At 33.8% G+C, this 20,193-nt stretch overlaps 3 protein-coding genes across 5 annotated transcripts; 2 read left to right on the forward strand and 1 right to left on the reverse strand.

The window, feature by feature from the left end:
* The first annotated feature begins 834 nt into the window (after nt 1-834).
* On the forward strand, nt 835-3,643 carry LOC122631074. Its single transcript, XM_043816301.1, has 3 exons — nt 835-1,041; nt 2,361-2,476; nt 2,563-3,643. The coding sequence occupies exons 1-3, from the start codon at nt 871-873 to the stop codon at nt 2,921-2,923; spliced, it is 648 nt and encodes a 215-aa protein (XP_043672236.1). The 5' UTR covers nt 835-870; the 3' UTR covers nt 2,924-3,643.
* A 1,057-nt stretch (nt 3,644-4,700) lies between these two features.
* LOC122630999 (putative epidermal cell surface receptor) lies at nt 4,701-18,575 on the forward strand. 3 transcript variants are annotated; one of them, XM_043816152.1, is made up of 13 exons: nt 4,701-5,299; nt 10,531-11,073; nt 11,185-11,478; nt 11,601-11,793; nt 11,886-12,100; nt 12,173-12,528; nt 13,398-13,665; nt 14,475-15,812; nt 16,044-16,242; nt 16,315-16,813; nt 16,940-17,300; nt 17,403-17,593; nt 17,838-18,575. In XM_043816152.1, exons 1-13 carry the CDS (start codon nt 5,128-5,130, stop codon nt 17,931-17,933), a joined length of 4,725 nt encoding a protein of 1,574 aa, XP_043672087.1. In that variant the 5' UTR covers nt 4,701-5,127; the 3' UTR covers nt 17,934-18,575. The 3 variants fall into 3 exon arrangements, with proteins under 3 accessions (XP_043672087.1, XP_043672076.1, XP_043672097.1); XM_043816141.1 differs by having other exon boundaries at nt 4,703-5,299; nt 17,400-17,593; XM_043816162.1 differs by having other exon boundaries at nt 4,704-5,299; nt 17,400-17,618; nt 17,838-17,881.
* A 135-nt stretch (nt 18,576-18,710) lies between these two features.
* LOC122631076 (probable phospholipid hydroperoxide glutathione peroxidase) lies at nt 18,711-19,985 on the reverse strand. The gene is made up of 3 exons (XM_043816315.1): nt 19,848-19,985; nt 19,716-19,766; nt 18,711-19,455 (listed from the first exon to the last, which is right to left on the reverse strand). Exons 2-3 carry the CDS (start codon nt 19,720-19,722, stop codon nt 18,860-18,862), a joined length of 603 nt encoding a protein of 200 aa, XP_043672250.1. The 5' UTR covers nt 19,723-19,766; nt 19,848-19,985; the 3' UTR covers nt 18,711-18,859.
* Nucleotides 19,986-20,193: the final 208 nt, after the last annotated feature.

The raw sequence follows: 20,193 nt of genomic DNA on the forward strand, positions 1-20,193 counted from the left end.
TCATAAATAAATTGACGTGTAATACATAAATAAAATAAAAATTTTTGCATTCAGATAATTTTGCGATAAATATCGATTAGATTTATATTCTTTTATTTAATTACATCGAACGATTATTAACAAATCTATAAGGGATTATTTTATATGACGTGCAATAAATATTGATTAGATTTCTTGATTCTCTTCAAAGATTTTTTTCAAAGTTTTTGTTAAGCAATTTACTTGACAAAAAAGAAAGAAATATGTATTACAAATGATCATAGATAAATGATCAGTAATAAAAGTATTATTTTTTATGACAAATAATAACAAATTTATTTTTTACAATTCCATTTGAAATGTGTCATCATGGTTCTAATGAAATCATTATAGAATACGTTAAACATATTTCAGTATCATAAATAGTGTTATTTCTTTCTCATTAGAATTAATCAGATTTCTTTTTTTAATTAGAATTTTTTTTTCCAATTAGAATTAATTTTCATCACGAAAATCTACTTTTTCATAATTTCTTATATACGTATATATATTTACAAATGAAATAAGATGATAATACATACATACATATATACATATATACATACATATATATATATATATATATATATATATATATATATATTGTATGTATATATTTTCCTCACCGTTTTTCTCTTAATTCTTATTTATTATCTTACGTTAAATAAAGATTTATGTGTTTACTCATCCATGTTTGCTTTTATCGAGTATCAGTTACGTGTAGAAATGGTATTTGTCTTATCGGCTGGTAATAAATATATAAAGGAATCAATAAGACATATTTAACTCTAGTTTGTTCAGGTAGTTCGTATATCTGCAGTATTCGAATTTAAGAAAAAGGAAAAAAGCAAGATGTATTATCTACAAATTATTCTTTTATCCTGTATGGCTTTTGTAAATTTGATACAAATTCATGGCCATGGTATGATGATGGATCCGGTTAACAGAAGTAGCGCTTGGAAAAAACATTTTCCTGTTCCCCCTAATTTCAACGACAATGAACTCTTCTGTGGTGGCTTTGCGGTAAGATTGTTGTTTTATTATATTTAATTATTTCAACTTAATTCAATAACAAAAATAATTGAGAAATTTTGAAATAAAGATGTTTGGGTGAAAAAAATCTGCTCTCCCGACTATTTAATAAAAATAAAAATAAAAACAAAACTATATAAGATAATTCAAAAAGCTAAAGCTTCATTGCAAATTATATTGCAAATTACATTGTAGATAAAGTACATCGCAAATTTAATCGATGTCCAAAATAGGAAAATATATTTTTTAAAATAGATATATGAAAAATTATAATATTAACATAAATCTAGGAAATAAAGAAATAATCCTAGATTTCTCAAAAAAACAAAAAAAAAAAAAGGAGACTGTTCAAATGAAATGATTGTTCATGAGTTTTAATGTTACTAATATCAATCCTACCAATAAAAATATTTGAAAATCGAACTATATCTAGAAAATATAAGACCGAGTCATCTCACACGCAGGGCCATATCAACCGGAATTACTATATATATATATTTAAAAAATTTTATTGTATAACAATGACATTTCGTTTATCTTTACGTTCGTATCCTGATTCTGTTCTTTTGTTCAGCATGTTCTTGTCAATTACGACGTCATCCATTCTCTTATACTCTCTTGTTTTCTTACTCATTCACTTATACTCTCTCCCTTATACTTAAAACTACTATATATCCATTAAAAATGATACGTAATCGATAATGCGTACTCACCGACAAAGTGCACTCATCATCAAAGCTACGTGCTATCACTTCGATAGCATTTCGATAGCACTTCGATAGCAGATGTTTTGCCAACATTTCTGTATTATCAGGCAATTCTTGGACGAAATCCAAATTTTTAAAAAAGTTTCGCTTTAGCTATTTATTTTTTAAAGAGATTATTTTTAAATTGTCGAATTAATATATATACATATATATGTATTAAATCTTTATATATAAATTTAAATTTTTATATAAAATAGTAAGATTCAATATCTACAAAGTTTCAAAGATTATTCTTTATACTTTTCTCTTCGTCGAAAAAGTGTATGTAACTAAGCTGACTTACATGAATGTACGAATATTACCTGTCGTTAGAAACTTTATACGTGCGAAACTTGAGATCGAATGCCTGTAGATATGTAACAATGTAGACACAAATGTGTTAAAAGGTTGTCTATCGTAAGGCGTAATATTTTTGATTTCAATTACAAATTCGTCGTAAAATAATTATCATCAATTAAGATACAAACACAACATACAATACCTTTTATTTATTAATAAAGTCATCCAAAATAATGTACGATGTCTTTGATCTATTTTATATAGACTCAATACGAAAAAAACAATGGTAATTGCGGCGAATGTGGTGACGATTGGTCTTTGCCACGACCTAGACCTAACGAAAATGGAGGTATTTATGGAACTGGACTCATTGTCAAAAAGTAAATACACAAAAATTACATTTTACATCTCAGATTATTATTTTATCATCAGAAGAATATAATAAAAAATTATGTTCTCATTACAGATACACAGAGGGTTTTCATATTCAGATTCAAATCAATCTGACCGCCTCTCACCTAGGACATTTCGAATTCTCTATTTGTCCTCTAAGCAATCCGAAGGAACTCGAAACTGACGAATGCTTTGCGAAATATCCAGTACAATTGGCCGACGGTTCGTACAAGTATAATATCGAAAGATACCAAGCTGAGGTTCATTTGATCGAAGCAATACTTCCCCAAGGACTTATCTGTGAGCACTGCGTTCTTAGATGGCATTACAGAACTGCAAATAGTTGGGGTATTTGTGAAGATGGTTCAGCAACTATTGGCTGTGGTAATCAAGAAATTTTCAGAAGTTGTTCTGACATTGCTATTACCAAGTAAAATCTATTTCTTTCTTTTCGAGTTGTCCTAAATCTTTCAAACATCACAAATGAGAGAAAAATTATATCTGACGAACATTATTTACGAAGTTATTCGCGTAAATTATTGTTATAACTCAGAGGTATCAAATAAAATCCCTAGTGAGACATTTAATTGATTCGACGGTTTTCTTAAGAAAAAGTAAATAAATTTATGTAAATTTTATTATAACAATTGGAATGTCGAGAGACAAATGTGACGTTAAAAGACTCGTAGTTCTTATTCAAGAACTAATTTAAATTCAGTGATCGTAGGCGCGAGGCCTCGGACGTGTGCGTACCTTCGACGTTCGTCATAGGAAAATCGATGCTAGAACTCGATGATTCAACTAAGACATATAATTTCGTAAAGTCTTGAGTAAGATTCTATCGAAAGCGAAGTGCGAACATTCACTCAATTTGGTGGACCATAAAATTATATTCTTAGATACTAGACTGACCTCTCGGCAACATCGTGATATAAAATTAAGTGCACAACCAAGGAGATTATTACGCTCACGCGTTTATACTGCTTGCTAGCCTAACAGTGAAGTTAGAAAACCCACTTGCTTTTCCTCGCGAATAAACTCTCCTTCCAAACTTAAAGACAGCCTCGACCGTTCTCGATTGATCTACCGGGTGTTTCCAACACGTCATACCAACTAGGATTCATTTAAATAAACAAAAAAAATAAGATATATAAGAATTGTGTTTTTATTGTTCTTCTTCCTTCGAAAGTTTTCATGTCCAAATTATTTCCTGAGTCATATTCGCATGAAGACAATTTCGACAGAGCTTCGCCAACCGGCTGGTCCCTTTTAGAACGTGTCGTCACTGATTTCGATCTTTTCTCATCCGAAAATCCGCTTACTTAAGAACCATTTTGCCTATCTTCCTGCTACACGATGCGTGCGGAAAAAGAATTGAAAAAATGGATCGTAGACGAAGAAAGATGTATCTAAACAAACGTGATTTTTTACGAATTGAAAAACAATACCGAAAGCTAACATAATTTATGAAATAAAAAATATAGTCGATTGACATTCTTACTTATACGATATACGATAGTTACTTTCGATTTCACCACTTTCCCCCGATAGATCATAAATAATGTTCTACATCCAGACATCACGAGTGGTGAGCTTGGATTTAAATATTAATAAGAGAAATGTTCTTAGAAAACATTGAATTCTCAGTGGCTAATAGTATGAAAGAAAAAAGACATAGAATGCGTTTGCATTTTACACATATCTATTGATGTACAAGAAAGAAACATTCAATATCATGAAATTACAGTAATTAACGATGTTTGTTCATTTAAGAGATAATCTTTATTAAAACATATAAAATCAGAGAAAGAAAAATAATAATAAATACAAATTGAAATAAAAAACTTGTTTCTCAATCGAAACCCTTCCTTTTTCCTACAGTCGGTTAACTTAATTGCTTGAACGTACCCATGAGAGAAAAGGTAAGATAACGAAACGTTACAATATATTCGAAGGAAAGATCGAAAGAGGAAGAAGTCTTCTTTTACGATGGTTACTCTGTAGAATCGGCTTGCCTAGCAAGGTGAGCGTAGAGAATTCCCTGAGGCCTGGCACACAAGAGAAGAGGAACGAAAAGTTTTGATATTAGTAGTGGTGGTGATAGTGATGTGGATGGTGGTTAGTAGTGTTGGTGGTGGTGATGGTGATGGCGGTGGTGGTGGTGATGGTGGTGGTGGTGGTGATGCTAGTAGTGGTGGTGGTAACGACGACAAGCATGAAGGCAGCACGAGAAGAGAGGAGGTAGATACCGCTTACTGCTGCACTTCACCTCCGTCCTCGACACGGATCGAGTGTGAGCTGGTTAGCAAAGATAGTAAATAAAATAAAGTACGAATAAAAGCGAATCTCTCCTTCGAAATAAAAAGCCAACGAATAGAAAAGGTAACGTCCTTCAAACATTCGATCGGATCGAAAGTGAAAACAATTTTTTGTTAACATTTTGTGATTAGTCGTCACGGACAAGGTGAAAGAAAAAAAAAAGAAACAGAGAGAGAGAGAGAGAGAGAGAGAGAGAGAGATCACGGGAACGATTAAGTGAACAAATTTGATAAAATTGAATGCTAGTGATTTTGTTAGTGATCACACTTGTGTCGGGCTAGCACCAGTGTTTCCGTATCGTGCAGAAGAATGCGGTAGGATGCGCATCCAGAAAAGATGTTTTCTGTGTACGCTGGCGGGACTTTGCCTTTTAGGCCTGCTAGCCTTTCCCTCCTCTGCGCTGGACATCGAAACTATCGCAACAACAACGATGATGACGACGACGTTGACAACGACGATGACGACGACGTCGACGACGACAGCAACGAACGGTAGGTATCAGACAATAGATTTCTCGTCCAGTTTGACAGCTCCGAGTTTCACTCGGTTGTTTTTCAAACATTCCTTTGCTTTCCCTTAGTCCAACGCCATTGTATAGACTTTTCCATAAGAGGAGAAGGTAGATAACTTGTCGCTGAACCAACGAAGGTACACGTGCTCTTGCTCGTATTTACTATCTTCTCATAATATACCTTTGTATAACTATGTGAAAGTTGATTTCAATAACTTTGAAAGTTGGTTAGGTTGAATTTCATGATCGAAATTTTAACAATAAAACAAAGTCTCTCTCTTCCTTTTTCTTTCTCTTTCCCCCCCCCCCCTCTCTCTCTCTCTTCCTCTCTCTCTCTCTCTCTCTCTCTTTCTTCCTCTTCTTCCTTTCTCTTCGTTTCCACGCGCAGAATAAGAAAGTAAAGGAAAGAGTGTTTTTTTATTACAAGGACGGAAAGATGAAGAGCGTTCGTCTTCGCTCGGATTTGAAGCGGATTAACGGTAGCACGAAGAGTCCAGTTGGTGAACCGACCGACACGCATTCACTCGTACGACGACCTTCGAAAGAAACAAGACGCACCTAACTGTGACTCGTAAGGAGGAGTACTCGGCCGTTGATCTTCCTTTTAAATTTCACGCTCCAAAGTATAACATCGACTGGCTGACGCGACTCTACGCGAAGCGACACGACTTTCTTTTTAAATTACAGCTACGTATAAGCTTTGTAATGCATCAACGAATCACGTACTTTCTTTTACGATTTCTTATGAGGAACCAATCTCGTCACTTTTCTCTCCCTCTTTCTCTCTTTCTCTATCTATCTATCTATCTATCTATCTATCTATCTATCTATCTATCTATCTATCTATCTATCTATTTATTCCTCTCTTAATCTCGTCGATATCACCGAGCAAAACTTCAATTCGAAAGCAAATGGAAAATAACTATAAATATTTTAATAGAGCAATTACATTCATGAATCATTTGCGATGAATTCCCTCTTCAACTTTTTGTTTCCTTTGTTGTTTTATTTCTTTCTACTATTTTTCTATTTTCGAAACGCGTTTAATTCACGACTCTTTACTTTTTTTTTTTGTTTCAACGATCGCACGTAGTAACGAGGTCGATCATTAACGATGAAAACAATGAAAAGAATTCACTGAGATTATATGGGTTAGCGATCCACTCTCTCGAAAAGTATGTGTTGAAAAAATAATAGCGAAACAATCGCTATGCATTTTTTTTTTTTTATAAAGAACCGTTATAATTTTATCAGCGGAACAAAATAATGCGAAAAGTATATGTAAGTGTTCTTGAGTTTTATTGTTATAGAGTATTTTTATTTATCGAGTTATAAACATCTCAATAATGAAATTTATAAGAGAGCGATAATAAAGAAACATGATGTTTAGAATGGAAAGTCTATGATCGTATATTCATTTATTATTTCTTTTTTTTTTTTTTTACTAATAAAAAATACATGAGAGACAAAATAATTACACGAAGTGTTGTAACGTAAGGACGTATGCATATACATATATATGTGTGTGTAAATACATACCGAGTGTGCATAGAACGATCGAAAAGTAAAAATAATGATAATTATGTAAGATCAAATGGATTAGTAAACACGAGTTTATTTCTTCAAAAGCCATAAAACAAAAAGTAATCGTAAAATCAAAAGGAAAAGATGATCTAAGGCATTAAAAATATTATGTATATATTTATTTAAATCGAATAGAAATATTTTAACATTAGAACCACTGATCTATTTCTGTACTACATCTGTCAATTTGCCAGGTTTAATCATTATTTTCATTTATTGAATTGTACAATAATATATAAAAAATCATAGCTTTTAGTTGAACATTCTTTAAAAATTATTATTCCCATAATAATTACAAAAGAAAAAAAAATCTAAAATCTATCGTTTTCACGAGTTTGATGGTTTTAATAAAACAATTCCATATTTTAATAAAACACCCGGTATATAGTTAAAGTTACATGAACATATGTACATATTACTTGTATGTTTCTCGTATAGAAGAGGAAGAGACTGGGATAAGAGAGAAAAGAAGAGGGCAGAGAACTCTTCGAGGTCTCGCTCCTCGTTCGAGTCTTATACTCTTCAGAAATTCAAACAGAGTTTTCCATTCTAATTGAAGAAGGAGAGATAGAAACAGAGAGAAAGAGAGAGAGAGAGAGAGAGGGAGAGGGAGAGGGAGAGGGAGAGAGAGAATAAGATAGAAAGAGAGTTCCAAAGATTACCAAAGAATCTGGAGACTTCAATGCTCACAGAAAGTATTCCGGAAAAGTGTTATCAAACGACGTAGGGGATCGATCGTAAACGTTTACTAACGTTGTTACGAGGTTGCTCTAACGAAAGTAAGATAGGACGAAGTGAAAGCATACCTCGAAGAAAATTTAAGTTCTTATAAATATCGATATCGAAAGAAAATCAACGCAACGTTTAACGGAATGGTCCTGTTAAAAGCTCTGCTTTTACCGATAATCGAGTATACTTTTTCTTCTTTTCTTCTTCGCTTAGTCTCAGGACGCTTTCGAAGATAAAGAAGGCAAGAATGGATTGGGGAAAGGAGTAAACGAACGAACGAACGAACGAACGAACGAACGAGAGAGCGAACGCGGGCGCGGCATAGCGAACGTGCGAGAATCGAGTGCAATGAAGAAAAAGCGGAGACACGAGGACCCGCCATGTCTTTTGCCTCTGAACGAGATATACCCACATTTCTCTCTCGATCATAGTCCATATTGAAAATGCCACCGTTCCATTCTCCGACTCTTCGTCTTTATGGAAAGGACATACTATGTTAACTAATCTACTAATCTAAGATATATTTATACATTTCTCTCTTGATCTCTGAAACGTGATTAGTCGGTGAACGAAGCAAAACTTTTCTTTTTATCGAGTTCAAACTAGTCCGGTCCTGGCCTTTCTTGCTCTTGTAACAAGTATTTTCGATCTGCATGTTGTAGTTATGTATTCAACTTGTACGCGAAGGAAGTAAGTAATAACGTAGTAATACAAGTTATAATATCGTTCGGTAACTTAGATGTTTAGTTATGTTATATGTATCACGATGTTTTGAATTCGCACGAAATCGAATATCGAACGATCGGTAAAACGCGATGATGTAATAAGAAAGACGATCCGAATCATCGTTATTATCGAATTTCTAATCAAATTTATATTGTTCGATTTGAAGAATGCTATAACGTCTTGATTGAGACATGTTCGATTCGACTCAAAGGACATCGTTGATTCGATCGGTAAAACTCAAAGTATGGAATAAAATTGTTATCCTACACCAAATGGCAAGTAGGATAGAATACCGTATAGCCAAAGGCATGTTCGCTCGGTGACCGACTATTTTCTCTCTCCCTCCTTCTCCGGCATCTTGTTCTATCCTCCCACCATAATATCCCGCGTTCCATCCAGTTTACCTTCTCGAACTACCTTCTCGATATATATTTTTCTCTTTTCTTCTTCCTCTTCCCATTTCTCCTTCCTTTCGACTCAATAAGTTTCTTGAATCATTACATTGCTTTTCTTTCTTTCTTTCTTTCTTTCTTTCTTCCTTTCTCCTCGTTTTACGAATACATACGAGAGTTGCATGACAGACGATTTCAAAATTGTAAAATTTTCTCCGATCGATCGCAATATCGAGGACTATCATCGATATGCGAATTGATTTAGATTACGCAAAAAAAAAGATTTTCAAAGATACGAAAATTTTTAAATATCGATGTTAATCGTTCGATAGTGATTCGTTTTCTAAGATTAGCTTATAATTATCGAACGTTATAAACCTACATCGCAAGTAAGCTGTGGTAACTTGTCTCTAGATTGGAAAATAATACGATTCGATACGTGAATAACGTTACACTGGTTGGCCTTCGATGCAAATATACTGTTTCTCTACGATTAAAAGTCGATCTTGAAAGAGTTACGAAGCTTTCGATAGCATGTGTTTTTTTTTTTTAATATATCTTATCGAATACATATAGGTCAAACTCTTAAAACAACTATATACATAAATAAGTTTCAAGAAAAAATCCTTGAAAAATCAACTTGTTATCTTTTATTCGTCATTTAAAATTAAAATTTTTTCATTAAATTCGCATACTTCGTTATAATGGCATACCGTGATTCTCGTAAGTCGCACGTCTCGAATACGCCATGTCAAGTGAACTCAACGAATATAGAGTTCGTGTGAACTGGTTGAACCGTTACAATTCTTCATTCATACCGTAATGGAAATTGCATTTCTTTCATATTTGATAAACATCAAAATTCCATAATATAAAATATTTCTATTAAATCTCGAATTACATCGTAGAGATGCAAAAAAGATTGAATAAAAATGATCAATCGATAGAGATCATTTGATTTTAATAATTCGACATAATATACATCCGTTTCGTGACTGTGATCCATTCGACTGCATCTTCATGAGGTCGTCCGTTACGTCAGGAAACTTTCTACCTGCACAGAGTCATATCACCGGTAGATCTGTGAGAATAAAGGCTTCTTTCAAAGGAACCAAACAGCGTCGTGATACTTTCGGTCGATCCCAAAGAAAAGAAATGAATATCAGAACGTATGTAGGTTTATCAAGGACGTTCACTTCCTTGCCTTATCTTCTTTTATCCGTCTTAAAGCGGAACCTACTTAATACGCTGGAAACATTCATCAAGTGGCGATAGTCTGTAGAGAATTATGTATCGCGTATTTTCGAGGTTACACGACATAAAAAAAGAAAAGAAAAGAAAAAGAACTATCGGAAAGGCTAAAAAACCTTCTTACAAGCTAATCGTCGAAAGTTGTTCTATCAAAATGGACTCATTAGGTACTAGTAGAATTAACACTTTACATCCGATCTTCATTATCGAACTTAACAAGTTTTCTGGCCCGGACATACCATCTCGCTTGCTCACGGTTTCATTTACCGTTACACCAATCTTCTTGACGATGTTGTTTCACCGTTGTATCACTGATAACAATTAAATAATATAAACGTAAGCTGTTCGAAAGAAGGTCAAAAGAAATTAGCTTATCGTGTGAATTTTCGAATAGAAAATAATTGGTCTAATTACATGTATATAATATTTTATATCATCCAACGACAAAGGTTCTACATTAAATCGATAAATTTCATTAAAATCATTGTAAAATAGTTCGTCGTTTTTACTTTTTTTCTCTTCCCCGTAGTTGACGAGGACGAAAATATATCGAGAGTCGAGCCATTGGAAACTAGGACAAAAAACGAGACGTTTAATTCGAAAACCGAATTATTGGCTAAAGAAGCGGACTCGAAAGTATCAGCAGAGACCAAAAAGAAATCCGTAGTCGACTTTAAATCGAAAGTGGAACAAAAATATCAGAAATCGTACAAGGAGGATGAAGTAAAGTCTTCGACCGCTTTGGTATCTTCAAGCGATAGCACAGAATCAAGGTCCTCAAATAGAAAAGAAAGCACTGCTATACCTCTTCTATTTCGCGGAGAGGTAATTGCTGGTTCTACAATGAGGATATCTAATGTAACGGATACATCAACATCGACAGAGGGGACGGCAGAGGGAACGACGACAGAGGGGACGAAGATTACGGAGGAATTACGTATCAACGAAGCGACATCCTCTTCCAGAGGAAGGGCACTTAATGTTTCTGCGCCCGAACCAACTAATTCGTTGCATGCCAATTTGACGGACTTGAGTGATGTCAGCATGGACGAAGACGACAAAGAAGTCGAAGGTGTAAATCTCTTTTCGTTCGACGAAACCATTTCTCTTATCTCTTTCGAATCGATCGGAACATCAGTTTTGGATTAATTTCCTAATTACCGCCTATCGACGAACTTTCTAGGAGGAGAATACGTGGTACCTCACAACGAGACAGTATTGAACGTTTCATCGAGCTTGCTGCCTAGTTTGATTCAGTGTACCGACAATGGACGAACCTATTCCGTTGGAGAGAAAATCGTAAGGGATTGCGAAGAAAAATGTACCTGTAAGGAAGGTGGATTTATCGGCGATTGTCGACCACTCTGCATTTCGCCTTACGTGAGAGCAGGTAGAGGAATACACGATCCTCTTTGCGAAGAGAAATTAGTGGTCGAGGAACCGTGTTGCGCTCTCTTGGTCTGTGCCGCGGATTCAGGTATGTAGGTTTCACATTTCGTCTCTTTTCAATCTTATTTCGATCGCTATGCTCGTTTTAGTTTACAATCGATAGGATCGAAATACAGAGAACGATCGAACGGTATGTTTTTATTATTGTAGCCCCGGAACCGGAAGAGACGTGCGTATTTGGTAATAAAACTATCTCGAGAGGACAACGCGTTGTAGATGGTTGCACGAAGATATGCATTTGCGAAACTGGTGGAAATCTCAAATGTCAACCAAGATGTCCACCAAACGAAACTACCTCTATCGCGAGTCAGCATGATCGTTGCGTCGAATTGATGGACCCAAGGTATGCGTTATAAACGTTCTATTATACGAGAGTCGTAATACTACATTATACGGCAGATCGTAAAAAAAAAAAAAAACATTTACAATCGACAGAGATTCTTGTTGCACTATAACACTCTGCGACGTTACTCTCGGTGATCACGAAATCAGAGCTGAAAATTCGACCGACTTGAGCGTCAATCTGACCGACGTTAAAGTTTTAAATTCAACGGCGATCAAGCTAAAACTTTCTGGAAAAAATTTAGAAACCGTTGCTATCGAAATATCCGATAATAATCACGTTTGGAGACATCAAAAGCCGGATAAGGGTAATACTTAATAATATCAAGGATAATTGTCAACTTTTCAAACGAATTAACGATCTTTCAACTCTATTTTAGCTGGCATTATTTCGAACTTAGAACCAGCGCGTACATATTATGTTCGTGTTACCGAGTTAGGCCGAACTGGTCCAGCAATTCAAGTATCTCTGCCTGCGGAAGTAATAAAAACTAACGTTTCGGAGAAAATGTTCGATAAAAACTCGTGCAGTCACAGAGGGAAATCGTATAAGCTTGGAGCAGAATGGTACGACGAATGCATTTCCTTCTGCATGTGTGCTGAAGGTGGAAAAGCGGAATGTGTTACGATACAGTGTCCTACAGATTTTGGATTGGACGTTTTGGATCCTCATTGTCTTGACTGGGAAACTGTTCCAGCGAACTTCGTTCCCAAGGCACCTCAGTGTTGTCCTCAGGTAAAAAACAATAAATGTTAAATATATATATGTACATTATTTATATATTCATTCTCATTATATTTATTACATTTATATTTTTAGTTAAATATTAAAATTAAGAAAAATATATAACGATAATAATACGAACATTATAATCTACCCATGTGTATACGCACACATTATACCCTATAATCTATAGAGGACATTTCAAAACTAAATATATAAATAAGGGATGGTTAGAGAGACCCAAGGTTAAAGAAACATTTTTTGTAAGACAACATCGAATCGAAGATATTTCGATGCGCAATTACCGGCCTTTATTGAATGATAACGAAATAAACTAGTTACACTGCTCATGGAGACAGAAATTTAACAACTAACTTATGGGAATCACTCCATCTGTACAAACTGCAGTTGCCAGTACAAATATTGGTTAATAATTTTCGTGCTCTACGCTAACAACTTGGTCGCGTAACGGGATAACGACACGTCATCGACCCCATGCCGTCTGACAAAAAATGTTTGCCTTGGCCTCCTTAACTACTCCTCACAATTTTGATATATATATATGCATATAAAAATATATTATATATATATATATATATAATTTGGCGATTACGTACCTATTTTATTACTCACTATTACGAATACTCGTACCATCCATCATCTTCAACGTTTCAAGACTCACTGTTCTCTTCATCGTCCTTCACAACATCTATACTCGCGCAAAAAATAAACAACGATCTTCGAGTTACGTATTGTTTGAGGACGGAACGCGAGACGTATGTTTACGCGACACGTAAACATTACCAACGCTGTTCTTTTTTTCCCTGTAATGATGTCCTATTATCGATAAGATATATACTTATTATTTATATCCTTTTCAGGAAGTCCGTTGTAGAAATAATGGATCTTGCAATTACGAAGGAATAACCTACGACAATTGGAGTGAATTACCATCAAATGTCACTGGATGTGAAAAGAGATGTTACTGTGAAATGGGAAATGTGTCCTGTCAAGCAGCCTGTCCACCAGTTCCTGCTTTGCCACCTGTAACTTTACAATGTCCAGCGTATCAAGCAGCATTGATGCATCTACCTGGAGATGAATGTTGCTTACATTGGGTCTGTGGACATTCCTCGTTACAGGATACAGGTAGACTTCGATTTAATAGTTGAAATTCTATTATATCATTAGACTTACAATATTTTACAACTGATTGAAAAAATTACTGACGATTGAGGAATGAACGATCGAAACAGTTTCTAACGAAAAACAAGAATATTTGGCTGTTTACAGTTATACGTATTTCTTATTCGATTAATTTGACGGTGACGGTAATCGTAAGGATAAAAACTTTCTCATCATTTTTCGTTCTCCAGTTGTAACAACGAATCTTTAATTGGGTATTTGGTATTGGGTTATGTATAGATGCTTTGTACCATGCTCGGACCTGACTGGATATGTCCAGTATATTATTTCAAGAAAAAGATGTATATAAACTTGTAAAAATGATTATCATCCCAGTTTCGTGGGTTCATCAAAAGTAAGACTATGAAGTATCATTACACGGAGACATTGACACGTAGACTCATCTCACCAAAAAGATCGTAATCATATATCGTTCACTTAAGAATGAAGAATATCTTATATATAAAAATCTTTTATATGTAGGTATAGGTATAGGATATATATATATATATATAAATATGTATATACATATACAGGTACATCTTAAATAATTTAAATAATTCCGAAAATCATATATTCCGATCGCACTCGTTCAATAATTGTATATTTTTGCACAAGAAGCTGTAGATGTTGCATGCTTTGTACGGCCGCAGGTATGCTTGTACATACATATACGTAGGTAACTTGGATCTGGCTGTAAATATGCATGGACTTTGGACAAATTCTGACCGATTACCGACTATTTCTGTGACAATAGACTTTACTTATTGCAGGAATGAACGTGACGCCCGCGTTCCCCGGCCCCTTAGCCACAGACACGTTCAATCGGCAATCGATTGACGATAGCAAAAGATCGAATAACGAGTCGGAAATGGTCAGGCCCAGCCAGGAACCGGAACATGGCACTTCCTCCTTGCGGGAAGATTCGAAAAACACTAATACTTACTCTGCCCCTGCCACTACTCATGGACTCTTTCATTACCCTATGGATCCTGGACATCCTACCGTGCCATACAATGGACCTTATAGTCCTGACTATAAACCTACTCATCCTACCATCGACGACGTCTTTCATTTATCCTCTCAAACCGAAAAATTAGTACCATTGCTCAAAGATAAATCGAAATCTAAATTGGATTCTAAAAAGCCCATCGAACCAGTGAAAACACATTTTCCTGGACCATTGAGTCCCGATAAATTTCCCGATAAAATTATGTCCGTTCCAAATCAACCGAGCATGGATAACCAATATATACATAGTACGATCAAACCAAGTAAATTACCGTTTTTACAGAAGGGCGGTCACAACGTTGACCAACCTCAATTTATACCGTTAAATCCTCATCAGGAATCCGACGATTCCAGCTTCCCCTTCGTACCGAATAACGGAGAGAATATACCTCCTTCTAGTTTTAATGCCCATTTCGATGACAGTGCTGCAGGGCCACCTTATCGCGATTCGATATCATCAAAACCAGATTCGATCGATCCAAACGTGATAGTCCAAATGAATTCAAAAAAGAAAACTCAAATAGACGATACTCTCTCCGATTTAGACAAGATCAAAACGTTGCCACCCACTTTACCGGGTAAACCGAAACAAGCTCAACGCAATCCCGAACAAGAGATCGCACCCGACGAACTTTATCATCTTATAAACATTCAACATCCTGGCTTAATTCAACTTGATCATGGTCCGCCTCAGGGACACTCCGGTATTTACAATCTTCATCAACAAATCGCAACACAAAAGCGACCATCCACTAATCAAATACAAACAGGTTATTTTGGAACCCCACCACCTGTAGCAAAAAAAACTGGCAAGCCACATATCTTCACGCAAAAGAGTGAAAACGGACAAACCACTTATCATATACACACACCAGATATTCCTAATACTCCTCAACAAATAGAAGAATTGTTGGCTCATATCAGTCAACACGATCCTAATCTTGGACCTTTCCAACATTATCCTGGACAACCAGCAATACCTCATAACATACCAACCGGTCCGCAACCTTCTCTACCGCTTCATATTGATGCTCATATACCACATTCAGGACTCACGCACTTGAATCATCCGTTCGCAGCACAAACGCCAAACCAGTCAGGTTCGTCCCTGATAAAAAAAAAAAGACAAGAAAAAAGAAAAAGAATAAATACAATTCATTTATTTTATATGACAATAGGTTTTTATATCTACCTATATTTTGATTTCTAAAATCGATCACTTCAGGAAACATCTATGTTCTATAATGGAGAATAGGTCTTATTAATTATTCGAAACTTATATACGTCAATGATCTTTGGAAAATTGAAAATCTTTACAATTTCTATTACAGGATTAGATCACAATGTGCCACCAGGTTTTCCATTAACAGGAGGTATTCCTAATTTTCCTGTATCATCTTCGTCCGATGAGGTGACTGTACAAGTTTTGGAAGCACTCGATGAAAGTACTGTACGATTAGTATTTACGGTACCAACGATTTTAGTTGGTCTTCATGGAAGAGTCGAATTAAGATATACGAGTGACTCTAAGTAAGTTATCGATTTGATTTCATTATATTCATGAAATATTCTATGATGATAAAATGTATGTAAATTTTGTAGAAATTTCAATCCTACGACTTGGAAATCCAAAGTATTCGCACCTCCTAGCGATTTAATAGCTACTCCTCAATTGGAATTCGAATTGGACGATTTGAAACCATCGACAGAATACAAAGTGAAAATAACGGTGAAGCTAAAAGATTTAGCGAACAGTCCTACGAGTAAAATATATACCGTACGTACCTTGGAAAAACATTCTGAAATTACAACATTACCGCCACAAATACCAATCGATGCGGAATTACGAATAATGGAAACAAACTCGAGCTGGATTAATATTATGTGGAAGAAATTTAGCGATTACGAGTTACAATTCATCGATGGTGTTCAATTACGATACAAGGAACACGATGGGAAAGTGTATGCAGCAACGCCATTGATTCATAGAGCTGTCACGAATTATGTTATAGAAAATCTTAAACCCATGACAACGTATGAAATTGGAATTTATTTTATACCATTTCCTGGACAAGCTACTGAACTCGTAGCAGAAAAAACGGTAATATACAATGCATATTACATATTTTTTTTTTTTTTTTTTTTTTATAAAAATTATTCAAGCGTTTATTATTAAATTTTTCATAGAAAAATTCGAGTATATATATATAAGTTTTTTTTCAAACAGATTCACGTAACTACATCCTCCGAGCCGGATCCTTATTCGTTTGACGTAAAAGTTGAAATAAAAACTATCAAGTCGACCGATGTTGAAGTATCTTGGAGTGGAGTTCCTTATCCTGAAGATAAATATGTTAATATTTATCGAGCGATTTATCAAAGTGACAGTGGCAAAGAAGATACAAGTACATTTAAAATTGCTAAAAGAGATTCTCCAGCTAAAACTATTATCAGTGATCTCAAACCAGGGACAAGGTATCGTTTGTGGATCGAAGTTTATTTAACGAATGGAAGAATTAAAAAAAGTAACGTGCAAGATTTTGTTACTAAACCTGGTATTTTGATACCAACTAATGTGCCTCGACAAGGTACTCGATAAATTTTTCTGATTTAAATATAGGATTGATTATGCAAATATGTACTTGTAAATAATTTAATCTTGTAAAAAATTCAATCTTTGTTTGTAGCGGGTAAATTGGCTTCGATACCGTTACACGAAGGAGATTATTATGGTCCTTTAGTAATAGTAGCCATAGTGGCATCACTTGCAATATTATCTACATTGATTCTTTTAATGATGCTGATGAAAAGACGAACGAGCAGTAAGGCGGATATATCACCACGCAAAACTACATCGGCGTATGATAATCCTTCCTACAAGGTAGAATTACAACAAGAAACTATGGGTAATTTATTGTTATTGCATTTTTTTAATTTTATATGATAACGTGAGAAAAGAATTGAGCGTGAAGGAAGAATCAATTTTAAAGATCAATTCAAATATTCGAACAGAAAAAATACGTATTAGTTAGTAGTAAAAAATTAGAGTACATAACTATAAATGCTCGATTAATGTAATCGCAATTTTACGATATAAATATTCAGATTTATTAATTTCTTTTTAGACTTATGAAGACGTTACGACCATTACTAATGGAAAAAACAAAAATTTGGAACACGAACTGGCTACAATTAATAGCAATGTTAAGGGAACTGCCTGATATTCTGTAATTTATTAGACTATATTTATTTATACAGTTACGTTAATCAATTTGTAAAATCCGTCCATATAAAATGATCGTATATATATATATATATATATATATATATATATATATATATATATAATCATACGCAAGATATGCGTTTATTCAAGAACGTGTAGGACTGTTCATTATCGTTAGTATATATAAACGTATCTTAAAAATTTACTTCATATATTTTCATTCCAGTCTTACATAAAAATATTGAAATCTCTTCATTTACTAAATATAGAATTTAATGTGTCATGTATTAAACCTTGTACATAGAGCAAGTGATAATGTAACTTTTAAGATTTTCCATGAAGATATAACACAAAAATTTTTACAAGCATTTTTAATTTTACTCAGCTTTAAGATATTAAATTAATAAATAAACTTCAAATATAATTGTAAGAAACTGTGAATAAGCTATGCTCTAAATTAAATGCTTAAATGTGTTTTACAATATTTACTTATAAATGTTATTAATGAATATAATATATGTATTTTATTTAATGTTAAAATTTAAGTCTAAAATCATGCTGAGTTTCTTTAACTCGGGACTATTTTGTACAGTCTGCATTTATATTGTCAGAAATCTTGAAAATAAACTCATTCATTATAATTTGCATTATTATAATCTTCAAATAGAATAGTATTTTCATTAAATACCATCTTCTATTTGTGTTGTACATAGTCCCTTTATTAAATTATAAAAGGTTTTGGAAGCAAATAATATTATTTAAACAATGAAAATTATATCTATAATATGCTGCTTTATTATATATTTATGTATGTCATGGAAAGAAAAAGATTTCTGAATTATAAAGCTATATCACACTATATGATAGTTTGATATTTATATATCCCACATAATTAAACATAAATTTATCATATAATAAGATTTACAAATATTCTTTTAAAATAGGTTCCATTTCTAATGGTTCATTATTAGGAGCAAATCTGGCTACAACATTGCCTTCTTTATCAACGATAAATTTGGTGAAATTCCATTTAATGGTTCCCCCTTTATCTCCACCCAGCTCAGTCAGCCATTTCCACAAAGGATGAGCATTATTCCCATTGACATCTACTTTGTTAAACATGTCAAAAGTAACATTATATTTTTTAACAAAGTTAAGAATTTCTTGAGAAGTTCCTGGTTCTTGACCACCAAATTGATTAGACGGAAACGCAAGAATTCTCAATCCTGCAGAATTTCCATACTTCTCATATAATTGCACGAGTTGTTTATAATTGGTATCCGTTAATCCACAGTTGCTAGCAACATTAACAATTATTAATACATGACCACGGTATTTGTTCAAGTCTACATCATTTCCATAGATATCGAGCGCATGAAAATCATAAACAGAAGTTGCAGATTTCAAAGATTGTTGCTCATCATTTTTAGATGTACATAGTTCTTTATTGTTGTCCTCACAATTCTCAGATAATACTGTCGATAAAAAGCAGATGAGAAGCAACGGTATCTGGATACCTAATGAAGACGAATAAAGAAAATCCTTAACAAAGAATAAAAACGTAAAGAATTACGATTAAATTCTTTATATGATTACAAAAAAAATACAATCTAATGACAGTTTGTCATCTCATTCCAATCCACAAATAAATATCCTATACAATTTCATACATTTTAACAACCGCCATATACTGGCTGAATATTATTTATTACAAAAAAAATAATCGTTTACATATATAAAATTTAAATATTTGTTCTTAACAAAGAGAATTACTCACGCAACATTTCCGGCAGAATGTAGAAGAATTGAAACACAACGATCAATATATCTACAACGATTGAAATAACTCTTTCTTATTACTTCTATTTATTGTCAATATTAAAATTTAATTAGACGTAACAATAAATACCTTCGATGTATCCCCAATGTACTTCAGATCAGTTGTGACAAAAGAACACAGCTCTTACCGGTTTCTTTGTTACTGAAATTTTTTTTAAATAACAGACAAGGAAATACCAGTTTCTTTTCTCTGCTTCTCTTCACCAATCAGAATTCCTACACGTACCGTGGATAAAGAAAACAAGACACTATCTTAAAATGCACATAATTTTATAAGAAAAGTTATCTTTGTCAGATTTATACGATAAAAAATCGTTAAAAAAAAAAATATTAACATGTGCGTGTATTTAAACGCAAACTATCTTAATAAATATTATCTTTAAATAACTCTTATCTTGAGTTTATATAGCGTTCGT

Source organism: Vespula pensylvanica, chromosome 1 (genome assembly GCF_014466175.1).
Source record: "Vespula pensylvanica isolate Volc-1 chromosome 1, ASM1446617v1, whole genome shotgun sequence".
Taxonomy (NCBI): domain Eukaryota; kingdom Metazoa; phylum Arthropoda; class Insecta; order Hymenoptera; family Vespidae; genus Vespula; species Vespula pensylvanica.